This window comes from Lycorma delicatula, chromosome 4, assembly GCF_047948215.1.
Source record: "Lycorma delicatula isolate Av1 chromosome 4, ASM4794821v1, whole genome shotgun sequence".
Taxonomy (NCBI): domain Eukaryota; kingdom Metazoa; phylum Arthropoda; class Insecta; order Hemiptera; family Fulgoridae; genus Lycorma; species Lycorma delicatula.
Window position 1 is genome coordinate 211,503,245 of NC_134458.1, and position 23,952 is coordinate 211,527,196.

Here is a 23,952-nt window from a genome sequence, read left to right on the forward strand (position 1 = left end):
CTTGGGCTCAGGTTTGCCCAGGTGAATTCTGGAGCCAACTCAGGGCCTCCTGAGGCCTACTCCATGGCTACAGAGCTTGCTTTGCTCGCCATTTCCAATTTGGCAGGAGGACCGGTGCCCTGGGCACCCACAGAGCTTGTTTTTGATTGCTATTCTTATCTACACAGAGGACTCCATCTCCTGGATCCTCAGACTGAACGTTATCCTCATGGTTGTGAGAATAATACTGATAAATAATAATTATAATGTTCAGAATTTATAGAAACTTGAAAAAGAAACAAAATTACAACAGATAGAATAATATTAACTATGGTAATTAAGCACATACATGAAAAATTCATTTTCTTTGACGACGAAAAATTCATAACTTATTTCTTTACCCTGGTGGCAGAAATATAATTAAGTAAAATAATTAATCTAATTTTTCCTTAATGAATATCTTTAATTCACAACTTCACCCTCCTTGGGGCAAAGAAATAATGAATATTTTTAATATCTTAACCTTCAGGGGTGCTAGGGCCTTGGTCAATGGCTTAAAACCTTCCCTGGGATAACAAAAATGTATCCTGCAAATTTGAAAGTAATTGGTCAGTTGGTTCTCGACTGATGCGTAACAAACAAACAGACAAACTACATATTTCCAAATAACCGTGACACATTTCCGAATAACCATAATCTGTTACATCGAGAGTGTACCTGATGCATGCAAATGTTAGCCTTCAACTTACTAGCAAATACCCTGTTTGAATTTTGAAAATCGGGTGATTGTTTGCAGAGATACTATAAGAGCACCCCATTGCACCTCCCAGAACAGCACCACAGGGACATCCTGTTTTGTTACCAGTGGTGGTGATGATCGGTCTAGCCTCCCATAAGGTGTTCGCATAACTCACCACTCTAGCCTCACACATAGCCCTATTGTTAGACAGAATTTTTTTAAATTTATTTAATACTATTTAATTTAATGTAAATTTAATTCTATTACTTTTATAATATTATTCATTCAATTAATTTGAATCATTCAGTTCAATCCCAGTTCACACAGTGATAGAGACTCACAATGCATTAAATCAATACATTAAAGCTTGTGCTTCATCCAGCAAATTTCCATTACTACATAACCCCCGAAGGAGAGCCTTATTCTTTAAGACTGGGGGTTGGCGACCCCATGGTCCTAGCCTTTGCAGCTTTTCATCCCAACACACACAGAGCTGCAGAACACTTTACAGTATACACATAACACTACACAAATTACAACACATACTCAGATACACTCAACTCAGACATACTCAACACACAACTTCAGAAAAACATCCTACACTGTTTCTTCTAACATTTACACTTGGTGTTGCAACATCTTGCAAAACACAACAGTAACCCAAGGTGGAAACTATCATGCCAATAGGTGAATGGCTCTATATAGTGAGTCTCAAACAACGTCCTCTGGGAACCTGGGTAAACCCAGTTGAAATTAGCTCTGGCTTCAGCACGCACGCACTATGCTGGAGTGGTCCATTATATCGCTAGTACTTGTGGGACCAAAATTGTAAGTCCACTAAAAACTCATAAGATGGCTGGTGGGTGGTCCATATCAAAAACTACCAATTTTACTCTTGTGAAGAGGCCTCGCTCAGCGTTGTCTGATAAGGACAGTTCTGAACAAAGTATCAGTTTAAATGATGATAAATCAAGTCTCCAATTACGAACATCAGATTTTTAGTTCATCAAAATAGGTGGCTCCATTCAATAGGTCTCACCCTTCCTGATAAATAAAGTTGTAATGGTTCAAGTGGTTCCCTGAAAAACATCAGGAAATTGCGAGACTGATCAACTCTGATTGAAACATTTAATGATGAGCAGAGTCAACGACTTTTACGACTTGCTAATACGGGTAGTATAAACATAAGTGAGGTGTGCCACAAAACATTAAATACAAACCAAGGGGTAATTTTTTGCCATGACCTTCTGGATATGGACGTTACATTAACTGCTGATGAGCTTCGTTCCCAAGAAGTTGTTGATATTAAGCAAATAATGAAACGGCAGAGTGGAATCAAAGAACCTACACCTTCTCATATAGTGACTTTCAACCTTCCAGCACCACCAGAAATAATAAAGGTTGGTTACCTGTCAGTTCAAGTACGACCTTTCATTCCTAACCCACGGCAATGTTTCAAATGTCAAGCATATGGTCACACTACAATATCTTGCCTGAAAAGGGAGATATGTGCACAATGTGCTAAGGAAGGCTACTAACTGCCAAGAAAATGAAAAATATGCAAACTGCAGTGGATCACATACAGCTCGCTCCTGATATTGCCTAATGTTTAAAGATGAGAAGGCAATTCTCAAAATTTGTACGGAGCAGAAACTATCTTTCCCAGCCACACAAAGAAAATATAAAAAGATACAAAACTCTCGTAACTTGGTTAAACCAGACATTTCTTTTGCACCACTACATCAAGTAAAACCCCTACAAATGCAGGTAACCAGCAGTGAGGATCTTGCAATGAGCTGAAAAAGCCTGTACAGATGTTATCTGATCAGGTTGCTTTACTTAGTGCAACTATTTCTGAGCAAACAAAGATGAATAAAAAGTCAGTAGTTGCAGCTAGTCAAACTAACACTAGTGGGATCCCTCTTAAGGTTCCTGTCTCCAAAGTTTTATCTGTACGGGCAGGAGTAAATACAGCTGACGGTAAGCTACCTAATAAAAAAACTCTCTGTTAAGGGATGCCACATAACCATTCCCTCTGAGATGTAGTCTGTGATTTCCAATTATTCAAAATCTCCCCTCCTTCACCTCATATACTGGAGGATATGGATGAGGAACCGCCCAACCCCAGGGCATCGTAGTTTTTAAAATCAGGAATTTGAAAAAGAAAAACTGGATCACCGGCAACTAATTTTATTACCTTTATTTATGAGCATTATTCAGTGGAACGTTAGAGGTCTTCGGTCCTGCATTGAAGATGTTAGATTGTTGATGCATGCACATGAACTGTTAATAATGTGCTTTCTAGAAACACACCTACTACAAGATGCGATAACACTCTGAGGCTACTTCTGTGAAAAATACAACTGTCTCATAGAAAGTAGAAAAAGTGGTGGCGTTGCTATTTTCATGCAGAATGAGGTGTCTGCTATAAGGAAGCCAATGGCTATCTCTGTCCCCTCTAAATTGCATATCTCCAATTTGTATCTCTCACCGAACTCTGAGTTCAATGCTCTCTAGACATATCAAATCTCCTCACACAGGTTCCATTGCAATCATTAATAGTAAAAGACTTAATGCCCACCATACTTCATGGGGTTCATCTTACTGCTGCTCTTGAGGAAATATGATAACAGAGTGAGACAGGACTTGGACCTTTGTCTACTGAATGATGGGTCATATACATTCATATCCTTATCATCTGGTTCACTGTCCAATATCAACCTCTCCTTATGCTCACCAAGTTTACTCCCTCGTCTTTACTGATCTGTTTCTGACAACTTTCACGGCAGCTATTCTTTTATTCACATTCTTTAGTTTCATCTTTACTAATTTCCCTGTATATCTACTGTAGATGACTGTTTGAACAGTTGAAATGTACATTTATTGAAACTTATGTTTGTAAAATGTCTTTGAGCATTTTCTATCTATAAAGTTAATGAAATACTAAATGAACAATCTAAATTCAAATCTAGACATTTTTAGACTATATTCTAAAAATGGGGATTTTTTGAAAAAAATCTAAGTTTAGATTTAAACCTAAACAAAAGTCAAGTTTAGAACTCAAAAAACCTGTCAGTAATATCTTTAGTTGGTATCACAGAAAAATAGTAACACTGATATGATGCATTATGCAAACAGTGGAAAATGTATGGATAAAAGTAATAGATCTATAAGTCTTCCAGCTTTATTTTAGTTTTATGTTTTAAAATTTAGTATATCATCTGTGATGAATAATATTGCGGTGACTACAACATACATTACTTTTAAGCTTTCCTAAAAGAATACAAAATATTAACTTAACAAAAAAATGAAAATGACAATACTTTAAAATTATAAATTCACTTTCAAATCACACTGAATTTTTTTCTTCCAGAAGCACCATTAATTGCATCAACATACAAATAATCAGATGATGCTACAAAAATACTCAAGACACAAAAGTTCAAGGATATATGTTTAATCTACAGGATGTCCGGGAAAAAGGTATCCAAAAGCAATGGCCCATATTTAGAAACGCAATCTTCGTTATATTTAAAACCAATTTCTTAAGCGTAGGGTCAATCGACAGAAAATATTTCCAAGATTTGTTCTGTATACTCTCAAGGTCAGCAGAATACACATGCACAACCAAGCCTATTCCCCAATGCACTTGTAGTCAGCAGTAGTCAATCAAGACGTGGACCCACAACAGAAGGTTCAGTTGTGCTTTAGTTAGTGTAGTTTCAGTTACACATGTTTAACAGCAAATATGAACTGAATGGAATATCAATCCTCCTACATCCAAGTCTATTTGTCAGTGGGATATGACTTTAAGAGAGACTGAAAGCCCAGTGTTCTTTGGTAGTTGGGGTTTAATTAAAATTAAGCACACATTTCAGGAATGGTTGACCTGAGACTATACAAGACTTCACTTCATTTACATTCATACATGTCATCCTCAGAAGAAATACTTTATGGTGGTTCCAAAGGCTAAACTGAAAAAGAAAAGGAAGCTTGCTTTCACAAATTGGAAATCATTCAAAAGTTTCAGTTAATGAGATGGTGGATCATGTACATGCAATGCATTTACTGCCTGTCCTGAAAAGTCAATAGGCAAGCTAGTTACGAACTGCAAATTCCTTGTTCCACTATTCATGATTAAGCACACATTTCAGGAATGGTTGACCTGAGACTATACAAGACTTCACTTCATTTACATTCATACATGTCATCCTCAGAAGAAATACCTTATGGTGGTTCCAAAGGCTAAACTGAAAAAGAAAAGGAAGCTTGTTTTCACAAATTGGAAATCATTCAAAAGTTTCAGTTAACGAGATGGTGGATCATGTACATGCAATGCATTTACTGCCTGTCCCGAAAAGTCAATAGGCAAGCTAGTTACGAACTGCAAATTCCTTGTTCCACTATTCATGACGTTCATCAGCAGTTCTGTTTGCGAACATACAAGTTACGATTCCATCACATTAAACCAAATGATTGCCCTCAACAATATCAATTTGCTGTAGACGTTAATGCACAAAAAGAATCCTAATGTCTTGATGCACTGTTATTTAGTGATGAGGAAACCTTTCATACGTATGCTAAGTTAACAGAGACAACTGTCGAATTTGAGTTACTGAAAACCCCTACACAGTAATTGGAAATGAAAGGTACTACAACCGCACTGTTAGTTGTCTTGCATACGTGTGCATATTCCACTGACCATGAGAAGGAGTTCAACACACAACGCCATACTGGTAGGTCGTGTTTTAGTTGGCTCCAAACAATTATATTTATTTGTTAGTAAGGATGTAATTGTTTGTTTAGTCATTATTTTGGGATATTATTTTCTGTGTAACTGGTTGTTTCGAGTTTTTGTTACTTGGATGGTCTTTAGGCTATCTGGGCTACAACATAGTTGGATGGTTTAATTTATTTAAGTCACCCTTCTGGGTGGCTATTCCTTTTTGTTTTGGTATATTCTGTGATAAAATACAGTTGTTTTAGCTGTTTGTTTGAATTTAATATAATTCAAGTTGTTAATTGGTCAGATGTGATTTTGTTTACATTGGCAACGGCCATATTGGTTCTTTGTGTTTGGCTACGGCCTTCTTGCACTGATATGATTGGTCTTTCCTTTGATTACACTGCCATCTGATTTACTGGACTTGTTACTGACAAAGAATAACTTTAAATTAATTTAATAGTTGTGTTTGTTTTTATTTAGTTAATATTGTTTATGTCTGATCAAGGGGGTAAGAATGGTAAGTCCAGGTGAGCAAAACGTGCTCCTGGTGAAATCGTAGCTGAAGTGCAGCCTGATATTTCCTCCTTATCATAAGATGATGAGCCAAGGGCTGGGGTATCAGGTATCTCTACCCGGTTTAAGGATTTAGTACAGGATTTTGTTCAAGCATCAGGGCATGTGGGGAGTTCTGCTCTGCTTGTGAGGGAATTTAATGAGCAATATAAAACACTTATGTAGTTCTTAAGAGAGTTCCAGCAGCAGTTCAGCTAAGGTACACAAAAGGTTTATCCCCAGAATGAGAGAATTCAAAGCAATTGTTTCTGCTATCATGGAAGGGTATGATAAGTTGGTTGAGAGACCTCCAGAGGTGCAAGAGGCGACTGTAAAGGAAAAGGTTTCTCTAACAGTTGTGGTGCCTCATTGAAGGAGAAATGGGAAACCAGTCTGTCTCCAAAGCAGCCTGAGGTTGTTTTTGTTCGTTTAAAGGGGGGGCTAGGCAAAATCTAGCAAAAAATGGACAAGTTTCACATAGTCTGACAGAAGAGGTCAAACCTGAGAATTCAAAATATACGTGACAAAGGGGCTAATTTTCATTGCCAATGACAAAGAGACAATTAAAGAAATTTCTGATTCCCTCGAGATCAGTAAAATCGTCATAAAAGTCGCCCCTAAAAGGAAGAGGCATCCTAAGCTCATCATGTATGATACTGATCGACATCTATCTGAGGAGGAGTTAATGGCTCTCATACAGGAGCAGAATACTCAGATGGCTGAGGCGATCTTCAAGGCTGATTGTAGACTGTTATTCAAAATGGGTAGGCGCAAGTCAGGGCATTACCACGATGTCTTTGAGGTGAGTCAAATGAACTATTTTAAGGCTTCATATCTGAGGGCAGGTTGTTTATTGACTTCTCTTCATGTAAGGTCAAAGAATATGTAGATGTTCAACTTTGTTTCAGGTGCTGCCAGTTTGGACACAGCTAAACTGTGTAAACATCTGATGGTAGTGTGCTGCCACAGTGGGGATGCCACAAACAAGAGGAGTGTCCTAAGAAGTTGGAGGGTCTGACTTGCATAAACTGCAGACATCTTCGGAAGGACCGCAAGCAATCTGTGAATAGTAAGGATTGTGCTTGTTATCACAGGGCTGTCACAATATATTACAATTCAATATCGTTAAATGGTTAAAATTGGACAATTAGATGCACAGGGTGCTTACATTGTACAGATTGAACTTAGCAAGATTGCCGTATGTAGGGGGAGTTGGATGTTGTCTTGTTGCAGAATCCATATGTTGTGTCCGGTGAATTGCCAGGTTTTTTCACGTTGGAAGAGGTTTTATGGTTCTGATAGTATGTCTGCTGTACTGTGCAGAAGAGAACTTGACTGTGTCTTCATTCGACAGCTCTCTAATGATCAACATGTTGTTGACTGTGTGGATATTTTTTAATATAGAGATCCTGCTGATTGTCATCTTGAGGTCTGGGATAAAATGCTACGATTCTCTGGTATCAGTCGCATCCTTATTGGTGCGAATTACCACTGGTAGGTTTATTCCTGTCAATGTTTGTAACTGGTAGGTGGTGGAAAGCTCAAGCAGTCAATTGATTGTGTATGAGATAGCTGGTGGTTTGGGCGAGTGCTATCGATGTAACATTCCACTTCAGCAGGGTCGTTTCCTGCACAGACATGCGGACTGGAAAAAGTTTGTTGATTTTCTTTCGGCCAGACTTTGTATTTCAGATTGGAGTCTGGATGTTCTGGACTTGGAAGACCTGGCAGGTTTGTTGGTGACTTTTGTTGATACTGCCAAGTGTTCAATTCCTCATAGTTCTGGTCAAGAGAGGCTCGGTCCATGGTGGGGCAGGGAATTGACTGTAATGAAACAGGCTATCTATTGTATGCAGACAGCATCCGAGCGATCTACAACAGTGGGCGGTCCTTGCTGGAAAACATAGAGATCTTAGATCTCGATATTTTCACAAAATTCAGACATCGAAGAGGGATTTCTGGCATTCCTTTGTGCATGAGCATGGGAACAAGGATCTCTGGGGGAATGTGTAAAGGGTCTTGGGACACAAACAACATTCTTCTTTCCACTCTCTCGACCCGGCTCTGTATAATTTCAGACATGTTTGAAATTTTGCACAGACTAATTGACAATTTGTCACTCAAGCACACAGGATACTTGAGCTATGGGGTCGTCAACATAAGATGATGTTTAGCCCAGAGAAAAGCACGATGATGGTCCTCAAAGGCCGTTTGGCTGTGAAGCAGCAAGTCCGCGTATCAATGTTAGGCCAACGTATTAGATATGTTCAGATTCAAAAGTACATCAGAGTATTTCTCCATAAAAACTTGCAGTTTAAGAAGCACCCTCAATACATCATTGGGAAGGCCTGTAATGCCCTCTTCAAAATTTGACATGTGGTCAATCCTGATTGGGGTTTTAATTTTAAAACTATTAGTATCTTGTATAATGGCATCTGCAAGGCAATTATGCTATATGCAGCGCCTGTTTGGGCGGATAGGCTAACATTTAAAAGCTATCAGGATATTATGTTACGGCCTCAACATCTTATATTGCTAACGGTAACAAGTGGTTACCGTACAATTTCACGGGAAGCAATCTTTGTGATTGTAGGTGTGAAACCAACAGACTTGATTGCGTCTAAAAGACAATAGCGTTATGTTGCTAAGAAGTCAGGTGAATTGACTTCGAAGGAGATAGAACAGCATGATTTTGCCCTGCCAGATGGGATGAGACAGTAGTGTGTGCATTATACGCATAATCTTTTTCCTAATGTTGTTGATTTGCAGGACGCCTCTTGGGTACACCCGAACAAGTATGTGACACAATTTCTTTCTGGACATGGCACTTTTTGGGACAGACCAGAAATTTGGCCTGGTGGCTTCTGGTATGTGTCCACAACATGGATTGTTGGACGATGCTTATCATATGATGCTAGGTATGACTTAATGTGCATGGGGACCATATGTAGGCTTGATATTATCAGGTTGACACTTGATTCCCATGTTTTGGAAAAGCTGGCCGAATGGTTGATCGTAGAAAGTTTTATTATAAATTTTGCGAAAGAAAGGATTGCTAAAGGGGTGTGATATTCCACTTGGACTTTCCTTCTTTGTGTTTATGTTTGGTTTTTTGTTTAATGGTTTCTTAACTGTTGCTGTTTTTGTTTCTGTTTGATTATAGATTTGTTTGATTTTCATAAGTTATGTTTTATGTTACTGTTATATTATTTATTTTTATTGTTATGTTTTGTTAAGTGTTTTTGTGTTGCATTTTATGATTCATTGTGTGTTGAACTCATTTTTACCTTTCAGTTAGGTAGGGTTCAGTTTTATTCGTTATTAGAAAGTCATTCAATCTTGTTTGAGACTTGGTTAGTTGTGTTTTGTTTGGAGTTTATGTTAGTTAGTAGCACACCGATTGGAATACTGCTTGTGGCATTCGCATCAGTGGCATCATGGCTGAGGCTTCACTGAAAGATGTCATCGCTGAGGTATTGATGATGACCTCCAGTAAAGCCCATATGGGCTAGGTACAGAGGGGGTGGCGTGGCGACCAAAACTGTCACAGACACCCTGTATATAATTTACCAATATTTAAATTACTCATTAAGTACATCAGCATTAATTTGAATAAGAAGCACTCCTGAATAAGAAGCATGATTTTACAATGTAATCATTTTCAAAACAAAAAATAAGTAACTATAATCCATAAAAAAACATTACAAACAAATTCTAAAAAACTAGATTGTCACAGTATTTATCATCTAATTAAAATATTTTATCTAAGGAAACACAAGGGTTTTGTTTCATCCACTGATCTCTACTTTCACAAATTTTAGACACTAATAATGGATATAGCAGCCTACACAGATAAAAACACACCTCTCAGGCATCTGATTACCACATAAGTTACATTATGAGAAAATATGTTTATATTTTACTAGTCTCTTCATCTTCTACAAGATATTAATGGATTGGAATATCTTAAGTTATGTTCCCTTACATTTTCTCTTCCTAGAATGTTACATATACACAGACGGAGTTTAAAACCTAACCCAACTAAAACAGAAAAAAGCTGCTTCCATTTAACCAATAGAGATGCCAGAAAGTCACTAAAGGTCTCATTTGTGGGGAAAGAACTGCAACACAAGCCAACCCCAAATTACCTCAGCAAGATGCTTGATAAAACCCTGACCTACAAGCATACTTCAAACATCGCCATTAGCATTGACCTACTCTGGGGCTGAGTACTTTGCAACCTGTATAGTTGAATGGGGAATAGCTGCTAAATTGGTAAGGTGGATATAGAGTTAAATAAAATCATGAATTACTGGTAGTCTCCTCTACCCCAATCAGATGACTTCCAGTACTAGCTAACGTAACTCCACCACACTGCCAGAATGCCCTCAAACTACTCTGGAAAAAAGTTACCAATGCAGTGACACTAATCAATATGGCCATAAGTTTTGACCAAAGGTTTTATAACAGGATTTTAATATCAAACAACAATGCCAAATCTCACAGGATGAAAAACCATGGCTGCCAATATGCAGAGGCAGCCCATGCGCAAGTGCAAAGCTTTAGTCTACCAAGACAATGGTAGTGCAGACTTAATTGCATTAGAACTGGACATGGTTGATGTTATTACTTTTTGAACAAATGATGTATTCATCTACAACTGGTTGTGTGGTGGGCAACTCCAAAGTGTTGAATTGAATATATAGTGAGTACTGTCCACATAGTAAAGCATACAAGGGAGATCCACAAAATGAATATCATGCTACCCTAGCTGGAGTCAAATGGCTGAAAAAACTGGATGTCAATTTGTAGCTTTACTGAAAGTTATATATAGTCTGCTATTGTAATTGTTTTAATATTTTGAACACAGAACAGCTATGTACCATATGATAAATAAAATAAATGTACACAGATATTCATATTTTGAAAGAAAATCAAGATAAAAGTAAACAAACCATAACAATCTGACTTCCATTAACTACAAATTACAAAAATATTTTTGGGAGATATTGAATTTAATTATTTTAAATAATTGCATAACACTACATTTATACAGTTCATAAACAGAAATAATTAGTTATGTTGATTGGTAACATAATAAATAAAAACTCTCCTAACAGGATATTTTTTACATTAACTGAAATAAACTAAACACAACCTGCGCTTGTTAAGATTGTTTACATTTCACATTGGTTTGTCAATAAAAAACTATATATATATACACACACACGTCGTTTTGGCAGACTAAATTAAAAATAATACGCAAATTGTTCCGACATATAAATACTTTTTTTTCTTACTATAAGTTACAGATAGTTAACAAAACTTAACAAGAATTCTAGAAGTACGAATATTTAGATAGTCTTGTCATTTTTAATTCATTTAAAAAAGAAAACTTTAATCATGTTTCATCATGCATATCAACGAGAAAAGTACAAACATTTTATCAAATATTTCTTACCGCTGAAATTTTTATTATGAACTATAAGCTTATACAACTTCATTTTAATACAAAATCATGTAACATAAGAAATTCTAGGACATGAAAATCTGATAATGTTTGAAAAAACAGGCGACGGCACAACAGCGTCCATCCATTATCAACAAGACAAGGTTAGGCGATATTAAAACACAAACTACCAAGAATCTGAGAACGAACACTGATAAACAGCTGATCATATACGACTATTTTGTTTGGAAGCCGTAGCAAAGGAATGTTAATTGTATTGAATCTCTCGCTATTGTTTTCTCAATGTTAACATTTACTTAAACAAAAATACCCATTAAAAGTGCTTTAAAGATTTCATTCGACGGAATAAAAAACAATTTAAAAAAAACAGATTTTTAAACGTGAATGCACTAGTCAACATTTGTATTAATCAAATTAAGAATTGATCAATATAAGTCAGTTTTCCGCATTTCAATGAAACTCCATTAAAGATGTTTACTTCAAATCTAGAACTAATTTTTGTGCTTAGCAGTTTTATAATAAATGAAATTTGTTTACTATTTCATAATTTACACTACCCGTAATTTTATTCAGATATGAAATAACTGTCCATACATTTCACTCTAGAAATGTTTAAGTAGACTGCTTACAAATTTCAGCCAATTTTATAATCTAAATTCATGAAAAGTGCGTCAAATATTTTTTTAAAGCTCTAGAACTGAGAAAAACTCTTCTACACAAAAAAGATAGCTGTAAAACAACGTTTCAAGAAGTTACATTAAAATAAATAACCAAATGTGTAATTACATCAATTTTTAAAGCCAAAATCTAAAAGGTTAACTTTATATTGTAATTAATAACAAAACTAAATTGGTACTTTTTTCTTTTAGATAATACAACCTTTTATATTCTTTGGATAACTGATCAGCTGAGTACAGTGATATGACGTTCGGTATCCTAACCTTCAATAGTGTATGTTTGTGTAATTACTTAAGTATGGTTACTTAACTTTTAGTGTGTTTATTCACAGTGAATTTAATAAAAATAAAAGATTAATTTTAATGTTTTATGAAATAACAGCTGTTATTTTTCCGTAGTGGGTGTTTCGTGCAGTTTTTTTTATAACTGCATTAGTATTTTGAATCGGAAGTAATAGTAACTTGTATTAGAATTTAATGAAAGTTTTACTGCAATTCTACATACAGTTAAATTAAATTTTAATAAAGATGTAATAGTTATTAAATATTTATCAAAATGTTGCCTGGTTCAGTTACTGAAAGTAATAATACATTAAAAAGAAAAAGAGTAGTACTTCCTGTAGAAAAAAAATTGCAAATTATTGAAAGGGTAATGAATGGTGAGGCATTTATCAAATTGAGCGTGGAATATGGCATAGGAATACAGACTGTACGAGATATTTTTCATAATAAAGATAAATTGGTAAATTTTGCTTTTAGTTCTGGGACTGTTGGTGCTAGTTTGAAGAGAAAAAGTTTAAAAAGATCATCTTTTCAAGATATTGATAAAGCTGTATTTCAATGGTTTCAACAACAACGTGCTGAAGGCATACCCATAACTGGACCTATGCTAATTGAAAAAGCACTATGGTTTCATAAAGAAATGAAAATAAGTGATCCATTTTTAGCATCTTCAGGATGGTTAGCAAAATTTAAAACTCGTTACAATATTAGACAACCAAAAGCAAAAGATGAAAAATTAATATCTGATGAACCAATTGTAGACAAGTTTAAAACTGAATTTAAGAATATTGTAAGGCAAAATAATCTTACTGTGGATCAAATCTACATAGGTGATGAAAAAATATTACACTGGAAAACAGTACCTAATAAATCAATCACCGGTTGTGTAGACTATGAACATTTAAATGTAAAAATTGAAGGAAATAATGATTATATAACTATTATGGCATGTGCAAATTCAAATGGTACAAAAAAACTAAAATTATTTTGTACTGGTAATAGTAAAATAATAATAGATTCAGATGATTGTAGTTCTACATTAGTAAACTATTATTTGATAAATAGTGATGAAAATTCGTATGAAAATGTGTTGAAAAATTGGTTTTATAATGCTTTTATACCTGTAGTGAGAGAAGATTTAAGAGAAAAATCTTTGCCAGAAAAAGCTGTATTAATAATAAATAATAAAATAGAAACTGAAAGTAGTATACAAATACAATCGGATAATGGTAATTTTTTTATTTTATTTTTACCACAAAATATGTCAGAATTACCACAAATGGGCCAAAGTTCAATGGATATAATTATGAATTACTTTAAAAGAAAATTAATGCCAGTATTAGAAGATAGTATTAATGCTGCATATTTATATAAAAATTGGTCATTAAAGGATACTTTTTGTATTATATCAGATGTATGGAATAATATAAAAAAAGAACGAATGCAACACACATCATGGTGGTGGCGTAATTTATTTTCCGAAATGGAAAATGAAGGCATTATTGAACCAAGTGAAGGTATCACAACACATTTTATGACTACAAGAGAAAATATAAAAGCTGAAGAAGAAAGTACAAATTATATGGAAGATAATCTAGATATATGTTATACAGAGCCCTATCAGTTAAATAATGAAAATGACCTAACATTTCATGGTATTGTAAATGAAACAGAAGAACTAGGAAACAAACAAATAGATCAAATTAATGAATTCACTACTGCTTCAAGTTCACAATCTAAAATGGTTTTAGTAACAGATGCTTTAACTTCAGCAGGTACATTATTAACATATTTAGAACATGAAGATTCAAGTTATAATGATATTTTAGTAGTTAAAAATATTAAAAAAAAATTAAAGGAAAAATTAGGTAATATCTTTTTAAATAGTTTCTGATTAAATAAACATCACTAAAGTTGAAAAGCATTATAATGCGTTAATCCCACTTCAAGATTTTTTCACTTTAATGAACCTTTATATTTTTATTAATAATTTATCCATAACTTTGAGTAAATTTTTAATTTGTGGGTAGTAAATCTGAATTAATAGTGTATAATTTTCATTAATAATGTATACCAGCTGCATCAAACCAGTCAAATGACTGAAGACAAAAAAAAAGAAAAAAAAGTATACCAGTGAAGCAGAACATTATGTAATAACATTGGATATGGAAAATAAATTGTTTTTGTTAATAACCTGTGCTTTATTAAAAATATGTATTGGTTTTTTCAATGCACAATTGTTTCTCTGTAACTGGTTTTTCATTTTTATTAATAGTATCCAAGTACTGTACTTCTTTCAATAATATTTTTTTACCTTCATCAATGTTCCTGGTCTGTTAGTCTTATTCATTGCATTATAAAATTAACTTACTACTTTAATGTGTCTAAATTAAAGGTGTGGATTTTCATATGTTATTGATACATATTCTTACCCACAGAATGGCTATTATTTAGCTATGTATAGAACAATTATCTGTTTGTGTATAAATGTTCAACCTCTATCTTTAGAACAACTGCACCATTTTCATGAAATAGGTATTAGTTTATCTCAATCTCATGAATTTCGCTGAATATATAAAAATTTGAACAACACAAAATGGCAGATGTACAAGGGGGCACTCAAAAAGTTAACTACGTACCTTAGAAAGAGAAACCTCTTTATTTCTTTTATTTACCTTACCTTAGAAAAAAAATGTTTATCTTGCTCCTCAAAATACCCTGAAACAGCTGTTTTCAATTCATCATTGTTGTGAAAACATTCTACCTCAAAGGTTTTTCTTGAGGTTTCTGAACAGAACGAAATCACTGGGGTCAGGTCCAGACTGTAGGGAGGGTGAGGAAGTTCTTGAAATCTACACTCTCTCAAAGTTTGCTTTGCAAGGTGTGATGCTCCAGTCTACTGACTGGAGCAATGTCATGCAAAAGCAAGACACCATTGGTTAGCTTCCCTCACCATTTTTGCTTTATTGCTGCCCTAGCTTTTGAAGATACTCAGCATAAACATTACAGTGATCGTCTGCGTGTGTCCCTCGCTATCCCAAAAAATTGTGGCCATGATCCCAGCCAATGGCTGGGTCTTGAAATTTTTGGTTGGATGATCCTTTGTGTTTCCACTGCATGGACTTGTTTGGTTTCAGGATCCCAGTAATCAACCCAGTTTTCATCACCAGTCACCAACCTGCTGCATAACAGTCCTTTCACACAGCTGCAAGTTCTCCTCACTCAACTGTGCATGACATTGCTTCTGATGTGTTGTGAGGATTCGTGGGACCCGTTGGGAACTGACTTTTGTCATGTGTAAATGGTCATGAAGTTTTGTTATAACTGTTCCTTTGGACACGCCACATTCTATAGCAAGTACTGCAACCCTAACACGCCTGTCTTCCATAACCAATTTGTCCACTTTCTGATAGATGTTGGGTGTGGTTACTTCCACAGATCTTCTGATGCGGGGATCGTCCCTGCCCCACTTAAATTGTTTGAATCAAAATTTCACTTGGTATTGTGAAGGCACATTATCACCATACACAGTCACCATCCTAATATGGATGTACTTCGGACATTTCCCTTCTTTGGTGAGAAACTTTATGACTGATTGACGCTCCAGTTTCTGCAAAATCCATTTCCATAGCCAGGTTACTAACTTAGAGAACTACTGCATCAACACGTGTAAAAGAAATTCAATTAGTTGATATGACACATGTTATGAACTATATGTAGGTATCAAACACATCTCAATACATAACTCGTAACAACCCTAGGTAGTTAACTTTTTGAGGGCCCCTCGTTAAACCAATTTTTTTAATTAAACCAAAGTGGCATGTTAAAAGCCCTTGAAAACAGGATTTCAGATAACGGTTCAATAACAATACTGTTAAACAGAATTGATAGAGTTTAAAATGTGTGATTTATTTTAAACGTCAAAATTTCATAAACATTTATGTTATATACCATAATGACCAAATATTTACATGAATTAAAACTTAACTCCAAAATTGACAGTAATTTCTACACGTCAGGTGAATAGTGAAATGATTTACCATTTTCTTATGCACTTAGCATTTACAATAGCAAACAAATTAATCCAAACACAGATGTTATTTTATAAAAAGTAACTTTAATTAGAAAAATAATCATACCTGTACAATTCGTGAATATCTAGTAATTAATATGACCTCCTTTATTCTTAATCACTTCACGAACACAATCTGGCATCAGTCAACAAACATACTACACATTGTTTTTGATTTCATCATGAAATCACACTCTTACTCCCAGGGCCATCTATATCCAAGTTGACATCTAGCCGCACCAACAAATTCCCTCCATCTGGGCCAGTCTCCCGCAACCCCCTCAGCAGCTCAAACCCTTTCCAAATCCGCCCTCACCTGGTTCCACCATCTCTGTCTTGGTCTTCCATGGGTCACCTTTCCTCAGGATTACTCAACAGCACTTCTTTCACCAAACATCCTTCCTTCCCTCTTAGTACATGTCCAGCCCAACGGATTCTTCTGCACTTAATTTTACTCACTACATCCACACTCGTGTACAGGTCCGTGATCTCCCTATTATGTCTTCTCCATTCTCCTCTTCACACATAGGCCCGTATATTTAACGCAGTACCTTATCCTCAAATACTATGAGTGTTTTTTCTTCCTTTTTATTTATTCTCCATGTCTCAGCTCCATACAGCAACACTTGGTAGATTATTGTTTTGTGTGACAAGGATTTTGAGGACAGTATTCTGTTGCATGCATATAAGCATTTATTCACTGAATTCAATCTATTTTGTATCTCTGGTTCCTCCATATTCTCACTAGATATAATTACTCCAAGGTAATTAAATTGGTCAACTTCTTCAAATTCATGTCCATCTATTGATAGAGGGCCTTTCCTTCAATTTGGGTTTCTTGTAAAATGCATGTACTTAGTTTTGTTATCATTTGTCTTTAATGCTATTTTTTCTGTTTCTCTTATAAATATTTTGGTTAGTGCGCTTACATCTTCCAAACTTTCTGCAATTATCACTACATCATCTGTGAATGCCAATATATTTAGTTTTGTTCTGATCCCAACACCTAGGTCCATCTTTGTCACCTTCTGTAGTGCTTCCTCCATGGCAATATTGAACAGGACTGGGGAGAGCCCGTCTCCCTGTCTGACTCCTGAGTTTATTTTAAAGGACTCAGAAACTATCCATTAACCCGCATTGAGCCCCTTGACTCTATGATGCTCATTTTAGCCAGATTTATCAATTGTTTTGGGACTCCAAATCTGTCTAGCTTTGTCCATAGTTTCTCTGTAATTATGCTGTCATAGGCTTTTTGAGATTCAATAAAGACCACATAGAACTCTTTATTAAACTCCCAGTATTTGGACACAGTTTCTTTTATTCTGAATATCTGATTTGTTGTAGCCTGCATGAAACCTGCCTGATTTTCTAGGATTATTTCACTTGTATAACGTTCTAGGTAGTTCAGAATAATTTTGGAAACCCTTATAAGGGATACTAAGGAGTGAGATACCTCTGACGTTACCGTATTCTTCTTTTAACCCCTTCTTGTGTACGGGTACTATTGCTTCCTGCCATTCAGTTGGCATTTCCTCTTTTTTTAAATTTGTAATATTATTTCCCACAATTTGTCTACTATTACATCATTTCCCTTCTTCAGTACTTCCGCTGTCACTCCATCTTTCCCAGGAGCTTTGTTGTTTTTTAGTGCCTTCACTTCTCTGGTTGGTGGTTCTACATTAGATTGCACATGATAGTAGCCGATCACATCACTTTGATCTGGAGTAGCATCTCATTCCTCCACATTCAGTAGATTGCAAACGTACTCTCGCCATCTTTCCAGAACTTGTTGAATTTTGGTTACCAGGCGGCCTCTGTTCTTCACCCTGTAGGGCTTGGGATGAATCCTTTTTTGAAGAAGCTTATTTTCCTGTTGAAGCTTTTGTATTATTTGATGTGTTTTCCTCTTCAGCCTTGTTGAGAAAACTATTTGTGTACAATCGCTTTTTCCTCAACAGTTTGTTAATTTCTCTATTTGACTTATTTTAATTTTCTCTATCTTCCATACTGTTGCTATTCATCCAAGAATTTTATTATTTTAATTCGTTCTACCATTTACTCATATTCCTGGTCAAACCAGGATTTTTTGTTTACTATCACGAAATCATACCAATATTATTTCTTTAATGAGGTCAATTTTTGTGGTAGAATTCATTTTTGAGTAGTTTTTTGATTATTGCCCAAAGGGTTTCAATTGGGTTTAAGTCTGGGGAGTTGTCTAGCCACAGAAGTACTTTAGCGTTTTGTTCTTCAAAAAAGTATTTCCTTTCTTTTGGCAGAATGGCGTGGCACAGCACCAAATCTTGTTGGAACATTCCACTGCCTTGTAGGAATCTGTTTTGAAGTTTTGTCTCAACCCTTTTCTTCAGAATCTTGATATATCCATCATCTTTCAACATACCATCTACAAATATGTTCCTTTCAACATACCTTCAAATGTGAAACAACTCCAAAACATTTTTTTCTGGGGATACTTAACTCATTGTTGGACATGAGTGGTGATGTATTTTTCTCTGATGCTTTTCTCCTGTGCCCCTGAACATAAAAATGTGACTCATTGGAAAACATAACATTTTTCTAGTCTTCTTTGATTCAATTAGCATGCTTTGGCCCACAAGAACCTTTTCTTTACACATTTCTGCTGTTAAAAGCTGATTTTTAACTGATCGACAAGCTTTCCTTGCTGTAAGAAGTTCATGTTTAACAGATGTCACTGTTAGACAACTTTAAAAAAAAAAAATCATACCTGTACAGTTTGTGAATATCTAGTAATTAATATGGCCTCCCTTATTCTTAATCACTTAAGAATAAAGTTCTTAAGCAGCCAGAGTAATCTGTTCCACTGGATGCTAATTCTTGATTTAAGTTCACAACAGATAATTTAGGATCAAGTTTACTTTTTCTCACTAATAACCGAACCTGTGTTGATGTAGTTTATCTTTTACAGCCACATTTGCCTTTCCTTTGAGGTGAAAAGAAACCGGTTTCTTTAAATTGTTTTAAAATAGCATTCACTGTCCCTAGTCCAACACCACACTCAGAAGCTATTTGTCATATTGGTATGCTCTTAAAGAGAAACAATTTTCAAACACTTTCTTGGAGTTTTGTCTATTATTACACATTCAAGATGAACAGAACAAAAATGTGATTTTGTAATAAAAAATAAAATAAACTTTAACAGAACACTATTTATAACATGAAAATTGTCAATAACCAAAGAACAAACCTTACATTACACAAACATAAAGAATGTATGTTGTAGAGCAGTGTAGCATGAGATAGAAATAAACAAAAAATTCCCTTTGTTCAAATTAATTTGCAGTTTGCACTCAACTGTTTGTGTGTGTATATATATATATATATATATATATATATATTTTTTTTTTTTTTTTCTAAAATCAATCCTTTCAAGACCCATATCACCTCTGTACTAATAAATACATAATGTAAATAATCAGCTTGATCCACCCAAGATCAAGTAAACAATAAACATTAAACCTTATAAATAATAAACATTCTATTTCTGATGTTAATACCAATTTAGAAATACTGGAAATTAAAAAAGGCAATATAAATAAAAATTTAGATATTTTAGAAAAAATATTATTTATATAAATACAGGCAAAGATTCAACTTGATCATCCTATATATATATATATATATATATATATATATACACACACACACATATAGTTGCACACTGCCATGCCAAATCTAAATTCCCTCTTCATCACATAGGATGGTTTTATAGTGAATATCACTATACAAAAGTAGTGATATTCTCTGTTTTTGTAGAAAGTAGTTTTATGCTTTTTATAAAGCATAAAGTTCTTAATAGCTTAGAAGGTATAAGTGTATCAAAGCTGTAATAAAGACTGCTGCAGATAGTTAAATCAATAATGTACTTCAATTGAGAAACAAATTCACTATGGTTTAAACACTCTTATTTATTACTGGATTAACGTTTAATTAATAAAAAAATTGGATTGCTGGATTCTTCAGGGAAATGTATTGAAATTAATACTAATTAAAAGAAAAAGGTCTTATGTTATAAAAAATATTAGTATTCATTATAAAGAATAAAAATATTTTATATTAACTTGAAATTAGTACTTGTTAAGCCATTACACGTTCCGGCTAGGTAATGCTATAATCAGAAATTTTGTGGTTTTCTTTTGTAATAATAACATTTGTTACAAGTTGAATGATGTAATAATGGCTGACTTCAAATGTTTTTTGAACATATCTAATATATTGATTGTTAATGCTAGTTTTTATTAAATGACTTGTGTATGACAAGTCAGCACTTTTCAAGTAACACTCAAAACATACTTAGCCTGGTTATATGCAGTGTAACAAGAGATGTATACAATAGTGGTTGGGATAAACGATTCTTTTTCATTTTCAGAAAGGATTCGTAAAAAAGAATCGTTCGTCCGATTCAATGATTCTTTTCCTTCCCTCCACTATCAGGGCTGTAAACTCTAATGCGTATGCTCTCTTTCTCTTCTTCAGCCAAGTTTAGCAGTTCATCTCTTCGTACTGCTGTTCGATTCAACTGATGCATATATACTAAATGTCTTCAATTCTTCTCTTTTCAACTCTTATTCGACTCCTTTGATTCTTCCTTTTCAACTCTTATTCGACTCCTAGTAAACAATTGATTCTTTTTCAGTTCAATACGATGTTTAGTAATATAAACTTAGAAGCCTATCACTTCTAATGCGCATGCTCTCTTTCTCTTCTTCACCCATGTTTAGTGGTTCATCTCTCTTCATACTCCTGTTCTACTCAATTGATGTATACCTACTAAATGTCTTCGATTCTTCTCTTTTTATCTTTATTCGACTCTTAAGTAAACAAACATCTGATTCTTTTTCGGTTGAATACGATTTTTAGTAGTATCACTTCTAATATGCATGCTCTATTCCCTTCCATCTACCCAACGATTCTCCTTATTTCATCTCTTATTCGATTCCTTTACGAAAACAAGCTTATATCAACAAACCTCATCGCTAAACAGAGAAGGGAAAATTTAAACCGTTACTCACACATTCTATATGATATCATTATTCTTTTTTCTTTTAGTTTCATTCCGGCGGGAAGCTATGTTGCACAATATTAATTGCTGTTGTTTTTTTGCGCATACTGTCATGCCCAAGATATATTTTACAATTATTCTTAGTAGACGGATAAAAGACGACAGTCGATTCTGTTTTCATGGTGAATAATCTTTGCGTGTTCTATTTAGAGTTGTGTTTTTAGTTTGTTTATATTTTTTTTATTTGGGTCTACTCAATTTCGTAAGATTTTATTACGTTACATAATCAGAAGACGATTTTTTTTCTAAATGTTTATCGGTATTATTTTTTTAAATCATTAGTTTTTACGTAAGTAGGTATTTTATAAGCACTTTTAAAAAAGAATATTTTGTTTTTAAATTTATAAACATGAGCTGCAGAAAAAGAAGTCACATTCTGGACTTGCTTTTTCGAAGCAAACCCTGAAAAAGCTTTGTGTAATTTTTGCCGTAGTTCAGTATCCTATGCCGGTGGGACGACTAGTAATCTGTCTCGTCATATTAAAATTAAAATACCCAGGAGTTGGTATTTCGAGACAAAAAAATCCTTGTCCTGACTATGTTTCAGAAATGCATTATAACTTAAATCCTACTACGTCTACTGCGACTGAACCAAGTGAATCGCAGCAATTAGCCCTTAAATTAACAAACCTTGTTGATTCGCTTAATCCTTCTTCTGTGCTTCCAATAACATCTTTGTCCTAAAAAAAACACAACAGTTGTCCCTTACTTCCTTTGTTACAAAACCTGTCCCTCAAAGTAAAAGCCGAGCGTTAGATATTCAATTAATTAGGTTAATAACTAAAGAATATCAACTTATTTCACTCGTTGAGGATGAAGAATTGAAGAAGTTTGTTCATATGTTAAACCCTGGTTATTCGCTTCCTTGTCGGAAAACAATTACAACTAGTTTAATTCCACAATTATATGATAGAATTTCTTGTGAGATTCGTAAGTCATTATATAATATAGAAGCATGCGCAATAACCACTGACAGTTGGACATCAGTTTCAAATAATAATTATATGGCCATAACTATCCATTTCATTGACCATGATTGCAATTTAAAAACCCAATTACTTACTTGTATGGAAATCTGCAGTCATCATACGGCTGAAAACATTGCCATTGAATTACAAGGTAAATTCAATGAATGGGCTATTACTGACAAAATAGGAGCGGTTGTTAGTGACAGTGCAGCAAATTTACTTGACGACATGTACTTAACATTAAATCTTCTACTCAGAATTCTGAAATCGTTAAAGTATGTAACAAGATGTTAGACCAACTGCAACATAGATTTAAGGATGTTGAAAATAATAATATTTTGCTTGAAAGCATGCTATTAGATCCTCGCTTTAAAAAACAAGGCCTTAAAGATGAAGCATCTTGCCAAAATGCTTACACAAAACTTTCACATAAAGTTCGAAGTATTCAGATCGAACAAGGCGATAGGTTTGAAACCGAACAAGAAATTATTAAACCCTCCATTTCAACTGCATGGGAAGATTTTGATAAAAAGTAACACCAATTTTAACTAATTCAAACCCAACAGTAGCAGGAATTTTAGAGCTAGATAAATACATAAATGAACCGCTCATCTCAAGAACACAAAATCCTCTCTCTTGGTGGAAAGAAAGGCTGTTAATTTATCTAAGATTATTGAAAATAATGCAAACTAGACTTTGCATTCCTGCAACCTCTGTTCCCTGTGAACTAATTTTTTTTTCAAAAGCGGGACAGTTAATAACAGAAGGGTGAAATAGACTTCATCAAAGAATTTCGAAAAAAATATATTTCTACATGTAAATATGTAAAATACTATAAAGTTTATTTGAAAGGTATTAACTAATTATTTATTTTGCTTAATTTTTATATTTTTTCATTATTTTTTTGTGATAATAGAACCAACAATTTTTAAAAACAAAATTTGTGTGTGTGTGTGTGTGTGTGTAAGTAACAACAGTGTGCGTATTAGTAAAAACATAAAATAAATATAAAATAACATCGATGTGATAAAAAAAAACAGACGGAATCAATGGATCGCTCAAAAATAAGGTATGGTACAAGCTATATTATTTTAAATTATTCATTTTGTCTTTTATAGCTTTAGAGAAATTAGTTAAAGATAAATTTTCTAGTTATAAATACGTTTACTTGGTCTAGTAATGAACGCGTTTACGCAAATCAGCTGATTTCGAAGTCGAGAATTCTAAGGTTCAAGTCCTAGTAAAGGTAGATACTTTTATACGGATTTGAATACTAGATCGTGGATACCGGTATTCTTTGGTGGTAAAAAAAATATATAAATACTTTTAATGAGTTGAAAAAAAAAAATATATATATTTGGCTCTCATTCTCTGTAGTTGATGATA

The 23,952-nt window shown here is 34.3% G+C and overlaps 1 protein-coding gene across 3 annotated transcripts in view; it reads right to left on the reverse strand.

Annotated features, from left to right (window-relative positions):
• Window positions 1-11,775, reverse strand: part of Iml1 (GATOR complex protein Iml1) — a 199,049-nt gene extending 187,274 nt beyond the window's left edge. For 2 of the 3 annotated variants that reach the window (XM_075365142.1, XM_075365139.1), the window contains exon 1: window positions 11,458-11,775. Coding sequence is in view for 1 of the 3 variants with exons in the window: in XM_075365140.1 (XP_075221255.1) it covers window positions 11,458-11,500 (43 nt within the window). In the remaining 2 variants the exon portion in view is untranslated. The remainder of the gene's footprint in view (window positions 1-11,457) is intronic. The other variant, XM_075365140.1, reaches the window with a different exon arrangement.
• Window positions 11,776-23,952: the final 12,177 nt, after the last annotated feature.